The sequence below is a fragment of the Embiotoca jacksoni genome, unplaced genomic scaffold (genome assembly GCF_022577435.1).
Source record: "Embiotoca jacksoni isolate LCO1_2020_lvr unplaced genomic scaffold, fEmbJac1.0.p SCAF_1, whole genome shotgun sequence".
NCBI classification, from domain to species: Eukaryota; Metazoa; Chordata; class Actinopteri; family Embiotocidae; genus Embiotoca; species Embiotoca jacksoni.
The window spans coordinates 14,799,943-14,813,303 of NW_027185229.1; the positions used below are offsets into that span (position 1 = coordinate 14,799,943).

General features: G+C 39.0%; 1 protein-coding gene across 2 annotated transcripts in view; it reads right to left on the minus strand.

Annotated features, from left to right (window-relative positions):
- Positions 1-13,361, minus strand: part of cdk18 (cyclin dependent kinase 18) — a 52,983-nt gene that overhangs the window by 12,901 nt on the left and 26,721 nt on the right. For both annotated transcript variants that reach the window (XM_069140129.1, XM_069140041.1), the window contains exons 3-10: positions 9,896-10,032; positions 7,369-7,500; positions 6,874-6,930; positions 4,822-4,936; positions 3,831-3,925; positions 3,662-3,724; positions 1,635-1,758; positions 491-611 (exon numbers count right to left, since the gene is read on the minus strand). In XM_069140129.1, the coding sequence (XP_068996230.1) occupies positions 491-611; positions 1,635-1,758; positions 3,662-3,724; positions 3,831-3,925; positions 4,822-4,936; positions 6,874-6,930; positions 7,369-7,500; positions 9,896-10,032 (844 nt within the window). The remainder of the gene's footprint in view (positions 1-490; positions 612-1,634; positions 1,759-3,661; positions 3,725-3,830; positions 3,926-4,821; positions 4,937-6,873; positions 6,931-7,368; positions 7,501-9,895; positions 10,033-13,361) is intronic.

Genomic DNA, 13,361 nt, shown 5'->3' on the forward strand with positions numbered 1-13,361 from the left:
ACTTTGATCTACTGTAGTTCGACAATCTATAATAATCTAAAGTTTATGCATTACTTTAAGCCATATACAGGAACAAATAATCAATTATTTTTAACTCGATTTCTCTGCTGATTACTTTTTATGCTGTCTAAATGGCAGAACGTGTTTAAGTGTTACAGCTGGGTGCAAATATCTTTAAATCAAATAATGTTGATTTTTACAATCTCTCTATGTATCCCCTGGAAACTACAAGTGCTGTATCCCTGGCTAAGAATTCCTTATTTTTCATTAAAATAAGAATTATTTTTCATGTTATTCACAATATTTAAATCTTGAACTTCAGTGTACTCCTTTGCTCCACGGCATCAGCTTTTGTGTATTACAAACCATAGTGTAGTAGGCCTAAATTAAGGAGCTCAGATTGCCATTGTGGACCTTTGGATCAGTGCGCAATGAAGAGAGAAGAATCCTTCCTCAAACATCTACATCAACAGAATATTGTTCTACTTACCACATGTCGATGGGCGTGGAGTATTCTGTGGAGCCCAGCAGCACATCAGGGGGCCGATACCAAAGAGTTACCACTTCATTTGAATAGGTCTTAGTGGGGACGGACTTGGCCCTTGCCAGACCTGGACAGCACAGGGTTTAAAGTTGTAAGACCTGAGTAACTGCATAATGGATTTCGTAAGTTGTTGTTTTTTTTTTTTAGCAAGCCTGCATTTTGTGAGTCAGGAACACCTAGTAGCATCTTAGCCCCAATGTTCTGTCCAGAATATATTTATACGTTGAAGAAGTGTTCAAGTTAACTGTTGAAATGTGTTTTCATTGTTTCGTGCATAAATCGGTGTGGTGCTTTTATTTTGATGCCTGTAATGAAGCAGGAAGAAGGAAGCTGAGAGATGTAAACTGCAGGGAGCACGGTCGCAGCTGTGTGGCATCCCATGTTTAATCCACAGTAATCATTCGTGTGTATTCCTCAGAAAGCAATGGCTGTAAGTGTTTTATGTTTTTCATGTATTGGATGATTAAGAATGGTGACTTTTGTTAGGACTTGAAGGTAAATGTGAACATAAGGCTGTTTATATTTATCCGTCACTCATATTGCAGTCAGTTAAAATGTTTTGTATTTTCTTTTCTAGTTTCACTCCGATTCAACGTTGTCAACCTGATTTAATTTTGTATGAAGTCATTAAAGGAGTAAGCACACTCGCATTCCTGGCTCTTGAAAAGGAGTTTGGCTGGCTGTTTTTCTATGTTAACACTTTGGAAGTAAAACACAGAGAACAATACACCCAACATCTACACAGTGTTTTATAATTGAGTGCCTGGCAAATTAAAAAAAAAAAAAGGTGCAAAGATTGCTCTATCAGCCTATTGTGTTCAGTCAAAACTATTAAAAAATAATCAGGGAGGTTGGGCTTATCTACCCACTTACAGCACAAAACTGAGAAAAGTCAGAGCGAGGAGAACAGTTGCTAGGATACAGGAAGTAAGGGTGCTAAAGTAATCAGGATAGACGATTTCAGAGTGGCAGTAAAATGAAATTGGAAAGCAATCGTGCTAGGGGACGTGCTATTTTAATACCAAGAGTCTGTGTCTTTACGACCCCATTTGCATCTGTTGATGTTAATAGGTGCTTTGAGCATGCCTACCAAAGTCAGCCAGTTTCAGCTCGCCCTTGTCGTTGATGAGTAGGTTCTGAGGCTTAAGGTCTCTGTGGAGGATTTTCCTCTTGTGACAGTAGGATAGACCACGCAGCAGCTGGAACATGAAGATCTGCAGAGGAAAATAACAAAGATAAAAATGTCTGCATAAATGATTATAAAGAAATATAGGTTTTTAGAACGAGTGTGTACCTTTGTTGGGAATAAACCTTTAACCTTTAACAACCTTCTTTAAGAAATCAACATAATTTGTCAGCTCCTATTCACCCCTACGAACCCTCCAGTTCCTCAAAAGTCTGGAACTGACAAATGTTTTTACATTTTCAAAGTATCGGATATATTTGGGAATAACACAGAAATCGGACAATCACAGAGACCCAGTTTGGACCACTTACTTACTTACTTTCCATTGCGGTTGAGTCACAGAGCAAAACATCTGATTTTGCTAAAAATACAATCAGTGGCCTCTTTATTTGGCACACCTTTGTGTGCCCAAAGCACATACGCTCTGCTGCAGTGTAAGATCACTCTTTAGGAAGCTCAGTGTTTTGTTTTTGGCAACTGGCAGAAATGTAACTGCTTTTATGTTCAAGAAAAAAACTCAGTATCATGTAGGCCAGGGGTGTCAAACATACGGCCCGCGGGCCGCATCCAGCCCGCCAGGGGGTCCAGCTCAGCCCGCCGGATGACTTTGCTAAGTGTGAAAATTACAGAAAGACATAAATTGCATTTCTATGAGAATATGGAGGTTTATGAGTACAAACGTTTTGTAATTTTTTTTTAATCGATCCAGTAATTGCTTCAAAAACAGCGTAAATGCGACGTCTGCTCCGGAGGCAGAAGCGTTCATTGCCACAGGCAGCAGCGCGAGGGAATCTGCAGAGGAGAGCCCAGGCAGATAAACAGTGGGCTGATGTCTGAGTTTTTGGTCTTTATGTTTCTAGTTTATTGTAGAAAGACCTTAAAATAGGGTTTATCATCCAAAAACCTTCACCAATGATTCAAACATAGAGAAATATTGTCGTTATGTATGCGTTATTATGCTATGATTTTACTGGTCTGGCCCACTTGAGAACAAAGTGGGCAGTATGTGGCCCCTTAACTAAAATGAGTTTGACACCCCTGATGTAGGCTATTTAGTAGATGACGAATAGTAAACAGTTTCCATTGGAGATTCATGAGAAATTGTATTGATGTCATTGGAGTTTCCTGAAAAAAAAAACTAACAAAAATGTGTTCATTGTTTTGGAAAACCAATGAATAAAGATGTCTTTTTACGAAGCAATTTCCCTGACCATACTTTCCTACATTTTTTTTCTTGAAAACATAAACAGCTATTCAAAAATGTAGCAACTAAAACCCCTCAAATCAGTACAACATTGAGCACATCTTTGTAATTGACAGCTAATTTTCTTGAAATTATGAGGTACATTTTCTTGAAATTAGCTGGAAAATACAGGACCCTTAAAAAAAATGTGAGGAGGGCAGAATATTCTATTGCATTGTATTAGATTGTAACAGTCTAGCTCAAAAAAGTGGTAGCCTAAATCTCTTTAGGCTATTCAAACATTTTAATGATGAAAATAACCTCAGATGTCTCTTTACATGTATCCGAACTGAGCCGGTTATATTGGTAGACTGCATGTTGATGTTTCTTTCTAACATTTTCATGTTAAATCATTTGTTATTACTTTGCTTATGTTTTACAAAATTGACACAGATTAGAAAAAACACAGTTGCAGCTTGAGTAAAATCTTTTAAAAAAAAAATGTTTTTATCGTGCCGGAGTTTACTTTTTTTCCCCTCCACATGTGAATACCTTAAGAACAATGGTACGTCTTATTTTCAAAAAGGGTTGGACATTTATTTTTCGGAAAATTAGACGCCCAGCTCTGTGACTCAAAAGTAGCGGTGAGGCATGCTATTAAAATAAGCTTTCTTTCTTTGGCATACAGTCACTACCATGTGAGGCTGCTGCTGCTTAGTCATTTTCATATTTCCATGCATGTGCTCACCTTGACGTTATACATGCTCATGAGATTCCCGCAGTTGTCCAAGTACTGTTTGAGGTCACTGTCCTGTAAAACAGAACAACTGCAAGTGTTTACACTCAATTCATATTTCCTTCAGGTAATTGAAGTCCACACGATTGAGAAATCGTACAAATTTTGAACTGCTACTCACAAGATACTCAAACACCAGAGTGAGGCACCGGTCAGTGTGGATGATGTCGTGCAGTGTGACAATGTTGGCATGTTTCAGGTTCTTCAGTAGAGACACTGGTTGGACAGAGGAAGGAGACATTAAATGTGTTGTTTTCCTCCAGGTACTTCCAGGGACACAGCAACAGTAATTCTATCGCAGCTTGTCTATGATTAAAGGAGATGTTTTACCTACTGTATATATAAATGTGGACGACACATCACCACTGTCTCCCACTGAACTAAATGTCAAATCAAAATAAGATGGTCCTGCAATCTTGAGGTGTTTACATCATCTGCAAGCAGACTCTGTGTGGTGATAACCGGGGAGTAGAGACGTGGTTTTGATGTCCTGCCTCCTGCCGATCTCTAATGACCCACAGGTTTTCCTGTGATCTTTTAATGGTAGTCATTTATGAAACAAAACACCATTTGAAATCTGCATGTTAACAGTGCTTGTCATGGTCATGGAGTTCATAATAAGGGAGGAATTATACAGCTCATTACTTTATGTATTTCTAAAAGTTCAAATCTTTCTATGAATCTATGAATGTCATACTATTGTGAGTGTTAATATGATGTTTGTATAATGGCATATACAAGCTGACACACACAGGAGGTTAGTTCATTGCGAATACTTATGAACTAACACAGTAGTAAATGTCTAATAGCTGCAGACGGGTCAGTTCACAGTCACATACCTCTGGCTACTGTATGACCAATTCTGTTTGTAATTTAAGATAAGATAATATATCCGATTACTAATACTTCAGGAGATTGTAAGGGGACAACAACTATTATTACTATGAACACTATTATTGTGGGAGCTAACTGTTCTGTGATGTGAGGTACTTTTTTGTTAAAATGATGATCAAAAATGCAAGTAGATTAAAAAAAGACTAAACAAAACACAACAACCTTGGACTGGAAAATGTGTATGTGCGTGGTGAGTGCATGTGCTTATGTGTGCGTACCCTCTCTGATAGCAGTGCAAGGTGCTCCCTCTTCATGCTCCAGGCGAATCTCCTTCAATGCCACAAGGTTCTCTGTTAGTTTGCTCCGGCCTTTGAACACTGTGGCGTACGTACCCTACAAATACAAACACACAAACACAAACATACTGATATTCTGATGAAGCAGAATTGAAATATACTTTAGTGGAATAAATTCATTTCTAGGCGCACAGGAGTGTGTCCGCTTTGGGAACCTCAGAATTGCCTCTCTTCTCTTGGCAGATAATGTAGTTCTGTTGGCATCAGATTGCGACCTTCACAATACACTGTGGCAGCCAAGTGTGAAGCTGCTGGGTGAACAGTCATCACCTCCAAGTCACTTCTTCTCTACAAGAACACCTTGAATTTCTCCCTCCCAGTTGGGAGTGAGTTGTTGCCCCAAGTGAAGGAGTTTAAGTATCTCAGATTCTTGTTCACACGTGGAGGTAAAATGGAGCAACAGATTGACGGGCAGATCGACAAAACGTCAGTAATCTTGGTGTGGCGTTGCATCAAAAAATAACCAGTTGAGATGGCTTTGATATCTGATTGGGATGCCCTTAAATGCTATTTTCCAGGCACATCTACCCCAGGGGTAGCCCCAAACCACACTGGAGACATTGGATATCTTATCTGGCCTGAGAACACCTCAAGATCCCCATGAAAGAGCTGGATGGATGGATGGATGGATGGATGGATTTATATATGGATGGAATGTCGCTCATATGAAAACAGATATACCTTTTTTCTGTTAAGAAGAGCACAATAATGAAGTTAATTTGATTAGAACCTGTTTACTTTCACTGATTTATTTTTCATCATCATCTACTGTATTGTGCATAAACATAAAGCCCAACCCTCCATCCTTTATCTATACCCACTTTATCCTGAACGGGGTCTCGGGGGAGGAGGGGGACGGGGGGGGGGGGGGGACGGGGGGGGGGGGGCTGGAGCCTGTCTCAGCTGACTTAAGAAACATTAGGCTCACCAAATAATTAATCCTGACTGATTGAATGGGGTTAGAAGTTTAAAACATTATCCATGAGTGCCATCAAATCCTCACATCAAGGTAATGCGACAGGCTTTGGTTTTATGCGCCAATTAAATGTATATTTACTTATTTGGGATCTGATTATTGAGATTTAAATACTGTCATCACCCTCACATGTTATTCTTCATCTATAATGGTCTTCCACTGCTGACTATTCTTCAACCATTATGTAACTGATTGTAGGTGTTCTAATAACTCAGAATCAACTACTGCGGGCTGAAAAGAGAGCAAATCATTTTGGATATTTAGCAGATAAACTGTAGTAAATTATGTACTTTTCTAATGACCACAAGTGTGAATTGCTGCCTGCCACTGGTTGCAACGCAAACTGTGACTTTTTGAAGCACCCGTCATAACAATTGACAACAAAAGCAGCTCTTTTAGATTTCTCGTTACCACTGTTAGCTGCTGCTGAGTCTTGTGACTGAAATTAATGCAGACAGCTTCTGTCACTAATCATTCCTCACTCCTTAAGGCAATAACCGTTCTCACATAAATGGTGTGGGATTTCAGTGCATGGGCCCATGAGCCCTCCTCCTCCTCAGCAAATCCATGAACTGTAATCTTGTTTTTTTGCTTCAGCACATGGTGTGAATTATTATGTCTTAGTAAGCCATGAAAAAGCTAGACTTAAAGGTAAGCTAGTTTGTCTTGTGTTTTTTTTTTGGCATATAAACAAAGCTACACAGACACAGTGTTGTACTGAATCTGACAAGCTGTTGTGTCTCCTGAGAGGACTGACTCACTGCCGGCCTAACAAGTAAAAAGAAGACTTGAAGATGAGCTGCAGTCAGCATGCTCAACATTACCACCAGAGGTGCTCGATCCTTGTTTGATGTTCACTCTAGCTTCAAGTTGTTGCTCTGTGGCTGCAGTAATGGTTGTAGTTGTTGTATACTCATCCTTCACTGGACTGTGTGTCAGCTGTCTTCATTGACCATCTGAAAATGGCTAAAAGGTGTAAGCAACTGGCAGTGACATACCTCACCCAGTTTGCCGAGCTTCACGTACGTCTCCAGTTTTCCAAATCCGATGTCAGACTAGAGTCACAAAGGAAAATACATTAATCCTATTGTGTCCACTGCAGTGATTACACTGATTACACTGAGCAAGTAATGTTTCTATTTGTAAATCAAGCATAAATCCTGGTTTACCCTGTCACCCAGGCAGGATGCAAAGACCACTTAATTGAGAAAGGAGAATATTCAAGAAACTAATGGATTCATTATAATAATACAGAAGGAAACAAAATTATGATAACAATAACAACAAGAAGGCATGGAAAGTAATTGGAAATGGAAATATACTCTGTAACGTGAGCTGAGACTGTCACTGATTCGAAACTAATCTACCTAATGGATTGTAACAAAAGCAGGAAGCCAATGAGGCTGCTAAAATGAGATTTTACGAATATATGAAACATTACATGTACTGTTGTCAGACAGACAGACAGACAGACAGACAGACAGATAACTAACCAGTGAAGCACGTCGAGACATGCGACTGAGAGGTTTGCAAAGCGGGGAGGTTTCACTCTCTAGCTGCAGCTTCTTGAGAAACTCTGGAGGCAGGCGGATGTCCATGGGCAGAGACATGCGCTTACTGACATCCTGAAAAAAGTCACCACACACAACGAGGGTCAGCGATTAAGTTAAAACGTGGGCTAGTATTTTGCACATTTCATTTCTTTAAAAATAATTCATTTAAAAATGAAACTGATTCATAAAGCTCGTCGTTCTGGAGGCGGACATGTTGTTGGTGTCAAAACTTTGTGATATCTTCAACTCCTAGGCCGACATCAATATCTTTTTGGCTGAAAAACTTAAAAACGTTTTTTTTTTTTTTTTTTTTTTTTTAATACTGGATGAGAATTTTAGAAGGCAAAATTATAATTCAAAATTTAACCTCATGGTGGCAGTGTTGTCTCTCCGTTACAATGCCTAAACCCATTCACCAACAGTTCTTAAGAACAAATTTCTTCTTGAAATCCCCTTACGCAGTTTTTACAACGATTCTTATATCCACCAGTGTTTTCGTGTTTGGAATTTGTTGTTAGGTATGCATAAGCGTATGCTGACATGTTTTTTTGTTTGTTTGTTTTTTATCAACTATACTTGATTGATACTATAATATTTAATCTATAATGATATTTTTTTTTTATAATTCATGATTTTATTAATTATTGTAGTTACTTAAGAAAGCATTATGACAGCACTTTTGCTATCCACTTCCTGCCGCAGCACCTTCCATTCAGAACTACCGAAGTTGTTCTTTCTCTTGGAGTCCCGTTATTAACCGTCGTTTGGCATTATTCATGCTTCTCTGGACTTCTCTTTTCCAGCTAAATGTCTGTGACCCCCTGTACACAAGACACTGCAGTCTCATGCCCCCTTTTGGACATCAGCATTTAACAGCGTTTCAAATTATGAGGACCATGGTAATCATCAATATAAGGACAAAGGTGCGAACAAATCTGCGATTTACGGTATGTTTAATCTGCCTTGTATAAGTGCCAGCACTGGCAACTTCGAGGTATATAATAATGTCTGGAGAAAAAAAAACAACAACAATACATTTGAGAGTTAAATACAAATACTGTAAATGACCCTCCCGTTCATAACGGATGAAGTAAGGTAGAGTAAATGAATTGCGAATAAACAGTAATTGCCCATCCTTGAGTAATTTTCGCAACACAGCTTTAGTAGCTGCAGTGTGAGGTCTACACTGGGTAGATCAATAAAGTGTCATGTCTCCCTCACTTAAGGGGCAATCACCCCAAAGTGTTATTGACTGATTGTGACCTCCGGCAAGGTTGAAGGTGAGTGGAGCTGCACTTGAGCTGTGTGTCTTAGTCTGTTCACACCATTGTAATCTTGAGATGAGGCTAGTTAGTCAAAAGTGAAATCTTCCGTGTGGGTGAGTAATAATTCATTAATGAATGAAGTACTCTTCCATTACCATAACACAAGTACGGAAAGTTAATAAGTTATTGATAAATCGATTTAGGTAACTTAAGTGGTTGGTTTGATTGGAAATGTTGCTGTGATGAAAGAAAGATCTAGCTAAAATAACATCATGACACAACAGCCAAAGAATTTTGTTTTACATTCTGGAAAACCATAAAAATACTTGTTATTAATCCTGTACTGATCTTTTAAGCATTATTTAGCTACAACAATGTACGTACAACAACATTATACATTTACTGTGCTTGTTGACATAGGATACCCAACTAGAAATCATGCAATGTTTTATACATGTTTTAAAGAGGACATTATTTTTGTTCTCAGAATATTATTTTTAAAGGTAAGATAATGTTCTAAAAAATAAGAATAAAAATGTAATAACAACATTTTTGTATAATGGTTCTAAGCACATTATCCTACTCTAAAATAATATCATTCTAGGAACCAAAAGAAAATTGCTACTGAAAACATTTTTTGAATTAGGGCATAGCCTAATGTTGATGTTATGAAACACATTTTAAGGATATTAACAAAAACTATTTTTAGAATGTTTTTATAGAAATATTGCACAACAACAAAGAACACAAAATCAAGATCTGACGAAGCTCCAGGTCCTCTCTATGCCACACTGTTATTTATGTCTTCACTGCATCTTTCTGAGCACTACACTTCCCTCTTGGCATTGCTTCACTTGACTGTCTACAAGATGTGTGGTGGCGGAGCAAGAGTCGGAGTGAATCACACTCACTCCGTGGGGACTTTTTCTGAAAAGGTGGAACTGTGAACTCTCTCACATTTCCAATAAAAAAAAAATCTGGTGCTGCAGGAATCGTTAAAAGCTTCTGAAGTGACTCATCTATTATCAAGAAACTCTTGTGCCATCTCCATCTGACCTAGACAGACCTATCAGTAAGTTGGCTTGCTTGGCACTTATGCAACATAACTGGAAACCAAAGTGAACAATCGGTCTGTTAACCCCTTCATCTTTAATACAAACCGGTGTCCATCTACAGGTGCCCTTTGAGCCTCTGCCACTTACCTCCATGGAGAAACGTCTGTGCTGGGCTTTGCTGTGGTAGTGGAGGTGGGATGGAGACTGATCCACCGGTGTGGTTGGTTCGGGGCTCATTGGGCTGACATCATGAGATGGAGGACCCAGCCTGTCTGTTGTCAGGCCTAACAGAGAGGAAATCAAATAATGGTGTTGGTCCACAACAAGGTTTTAGAACAGTTTCAGTGCTCATCTGTAGACAACCTCTGAGTCTCTGTGAAAGCATTTAGTGAGTCCCTGTCCCCTATGTGGAAGTATCTGCATTTTGTTTTGTTTATCCACTCATTTATTTATTTATTTCCCAGAGTTACCTGCTGCAGAGATGCTTCTGTAATCAGAGAACTAGAGCTGATGTTTCAACATCAATCCCCGGTCCATGCAATTCATTAAGTCCAGCTTCAAAGCTACATATCTGACTCTGATATCCATGTGGCTATGAAGTCAGTAAAGCACTTTTTTTTTTTTTACATAAAGTAATCTTTTTTCTTATATTCTAAATTATTATTTGCATTTTTACATTTTATTTAATAGCATTTGTTAAAACACAGACATGAAATGAGGTGAGAGGGGGCATGACATAACAAAGGTCTGGGTGGTCAGGACTTGGACTGTTATGTTGTATGTGGCTGTGTTCCAAACAGTGTATTGCCCTTAGTACTTATTAGAACTGTCACCAAACTCCACGTCCTGTATGGAGCAGTTTAGCATCTTTCAGCTTTGCCCCACTACTGTTATCTGTCTTGTTTTTGGCAGCGGCAGGCAACAGTTTTTACCCAAAACGAGCTCTACAAAGTGAAAGAATCAGTAGTCTTCTTTTGTAGTCACACATCTAGCAAAACATTCCTTAGTACAAAAATTGTTGTGAAAAGATGATTATAAATAGCAATTAGCCAACATACTGTGTGTGTTGATGTGAGCACAGAACAAAGAAAAGGATAGTTGCCTCCACACAACCACAAAATGGACCCTCTTGTTTGAAGAGATGATGCTCATCATGACTAAAGACATCACAGTTCAGGCTGCTGAAGCAAACCTCTCAGACAATTATACGGTGAGCACACCAGCATAACTAGTGCAACAGCTACCGACCTGCGTGTTGGGGAGACAGGACTTTGATCCTCATGATGCAGCATTGTACACCGTAATTGATGTGTGTTTGATGGTCGGCGTCTTTCAAACGCTATCTGCCGCGAGGTTTCAGCTGCGGTTTGATCTCCCATTTCAATGGCGAATATTGGCCATGGTGGACATTTCGTCGGCAGCCTCCAGGCGTGTGTATGCGTGCAGTACAACATGAAGCGCTCCCTGTTTCCATGGGGACAATGGCTAACAAGGGAAGCAGGTCTAGGGTGTTATGGACGTATCATACGGTGTGTTTCTTTAAAGGTTCCAACTCAACACGCACACATTTATATGTATGCACGCAAACACTAATTACTGTATGACCTGTGGCCTCTCTTATACGACATACACAAAAATACCTCATAACAAGCTGCACATGTATCAGTGACGGTAACGAGATAAAGCAGAGTGAGGCCAGGGAAGGTTTCTGATTTGAAAATATTCGGGTGAGATTAACAAGACAGTTTAACAGCGCTACATAGAGGCCTTTGACAATCCACGCTGTGTGTCATATTGATTGTCAGTCTAAATGGGCTGGGGGGATGAAATGACAACCTGTTGGCTCGTCATTTGAATATCACAGCTTCAGTGCTCCTTTGATCTTCTCATGTAAATTAGGATCAGTAAAGGCGACATTGACATGAGCACGCACACACACACACACACACACACACACACACACACACACACACACACACACACAGTGCCTGATTGCTGTGAGATATGGATGGATGCCTCCTAGATATCTCGTTACGAAAAGGACAATCCAATACGGTACACCACATCATGTTTTTGTAAGGTTTCCATCTGAAATTGTCCTTACATTGAGAGGGGAGGGAGGACGAGGCAGAGATGAGGGGGACAGAAATAACCATGGAAGCTTAACAAATAATGGCAGAAAAAATATCCAGGCAATGCTTGAGACATTTTCATAATTCAACATGAACCAATCTGTTCAATGCAGTCATCAGACAGCTTAAGGATGTACTCACTTTTGCAGCCTTACAAGTTACTACCATACTACAATAAAACACTATGTGGCAATCTACAGTTTGACAGTTAAAATAAATAAAAATGTCTCCTACTAAACTAAATGACTTGAATAACTTTTGTTGTTCCTTTTTTGCAGCTCATCATCTGCAGTGACAGATGATTGAGCGATAAAGTGCAAGAGTGGCTTATGTGAATACTCTTGATATTAAATTACAGCTTATTTATATGTGAGCTCAGCAAAATAGCTTTAAATGGACTAACATAATTATGGAGAGTGAACAAGGGGATTATGCCTAATGCGAAATAGTGGTTAGTGCAGCACGTACCCTCACACAGACATGCACACGTAAACCATATTTCTACACTAAAGTGCGTTTGTATAAATCTAAATTAATGCTGATAATATCTGCCGAGCTATAATATGTGACTAAACCAGCTATCCGAAAAATGTGCGTATGTTTTTTGTCTTGTGTGTATTTCTGTGCGTGTGCATTCTTCTGTGATGCTAATGAGTCACTGAGCTCTGTGATCTGAGACTGGATGACTTGCTTTGTGTTTGTTCAGTTTGATTCCGCGGCTCTTGATTTTAAATGAGAGAAATGACTCCACATTTAGTAGTTAAACTCACCTGAGCATTTATAAAGTATTCTCTAATTTTATTAGCAATGTCTGTTTTTGCATGTGTGCCAAAGTACCATAATGGTGCTACAATGATACAAAAATCCAATATCAAAATTAAACAGCCAACAGCCTAATGTTTTAAAATGAATGAACACTTAATAAATCACGTGAAGTGTCACATACATTTTCCTTCTTATAGTATCCGCAGAGTGTTTCCTTTAACTGTCAGTGTATTATACCTGAACTGGACCAACACACCAACTGTTCATGTGGACCACAACAGCTGAGTGGAAATACACGTATGGCTCAAAAGGAATGGAAGAAGAAAAGTATTGCCAGCTAACGGAAAACATGCTGTGAGGGAACACAAAATATTCCGGGGTAAAAGTAGCGCAAAAGTAGTCCACAATAATTTTTTCACTGTGACCCCTCAGGAGTTCTGTAACTTTAGTGATGTTGATAGGCATATTATTTTAAATTCAGGACACCCTGGAGCCTTGCAAAGCCAGACATTTTTCACTGCTCAAGTCTTTACGTTAAGATAAACCACCAGCCCTCGATTATAACTCCGTACATAACAGATTATGTAGTCTAACTCTGGTCCTAATGTATTTATCAAAATGTCAATCCATTACTTTAGCATTTACTAACTTTGATGTCCACTGGAACCAATAATAAAATGCATATGTACAACATATTTTGGGCATTTGATGATTTA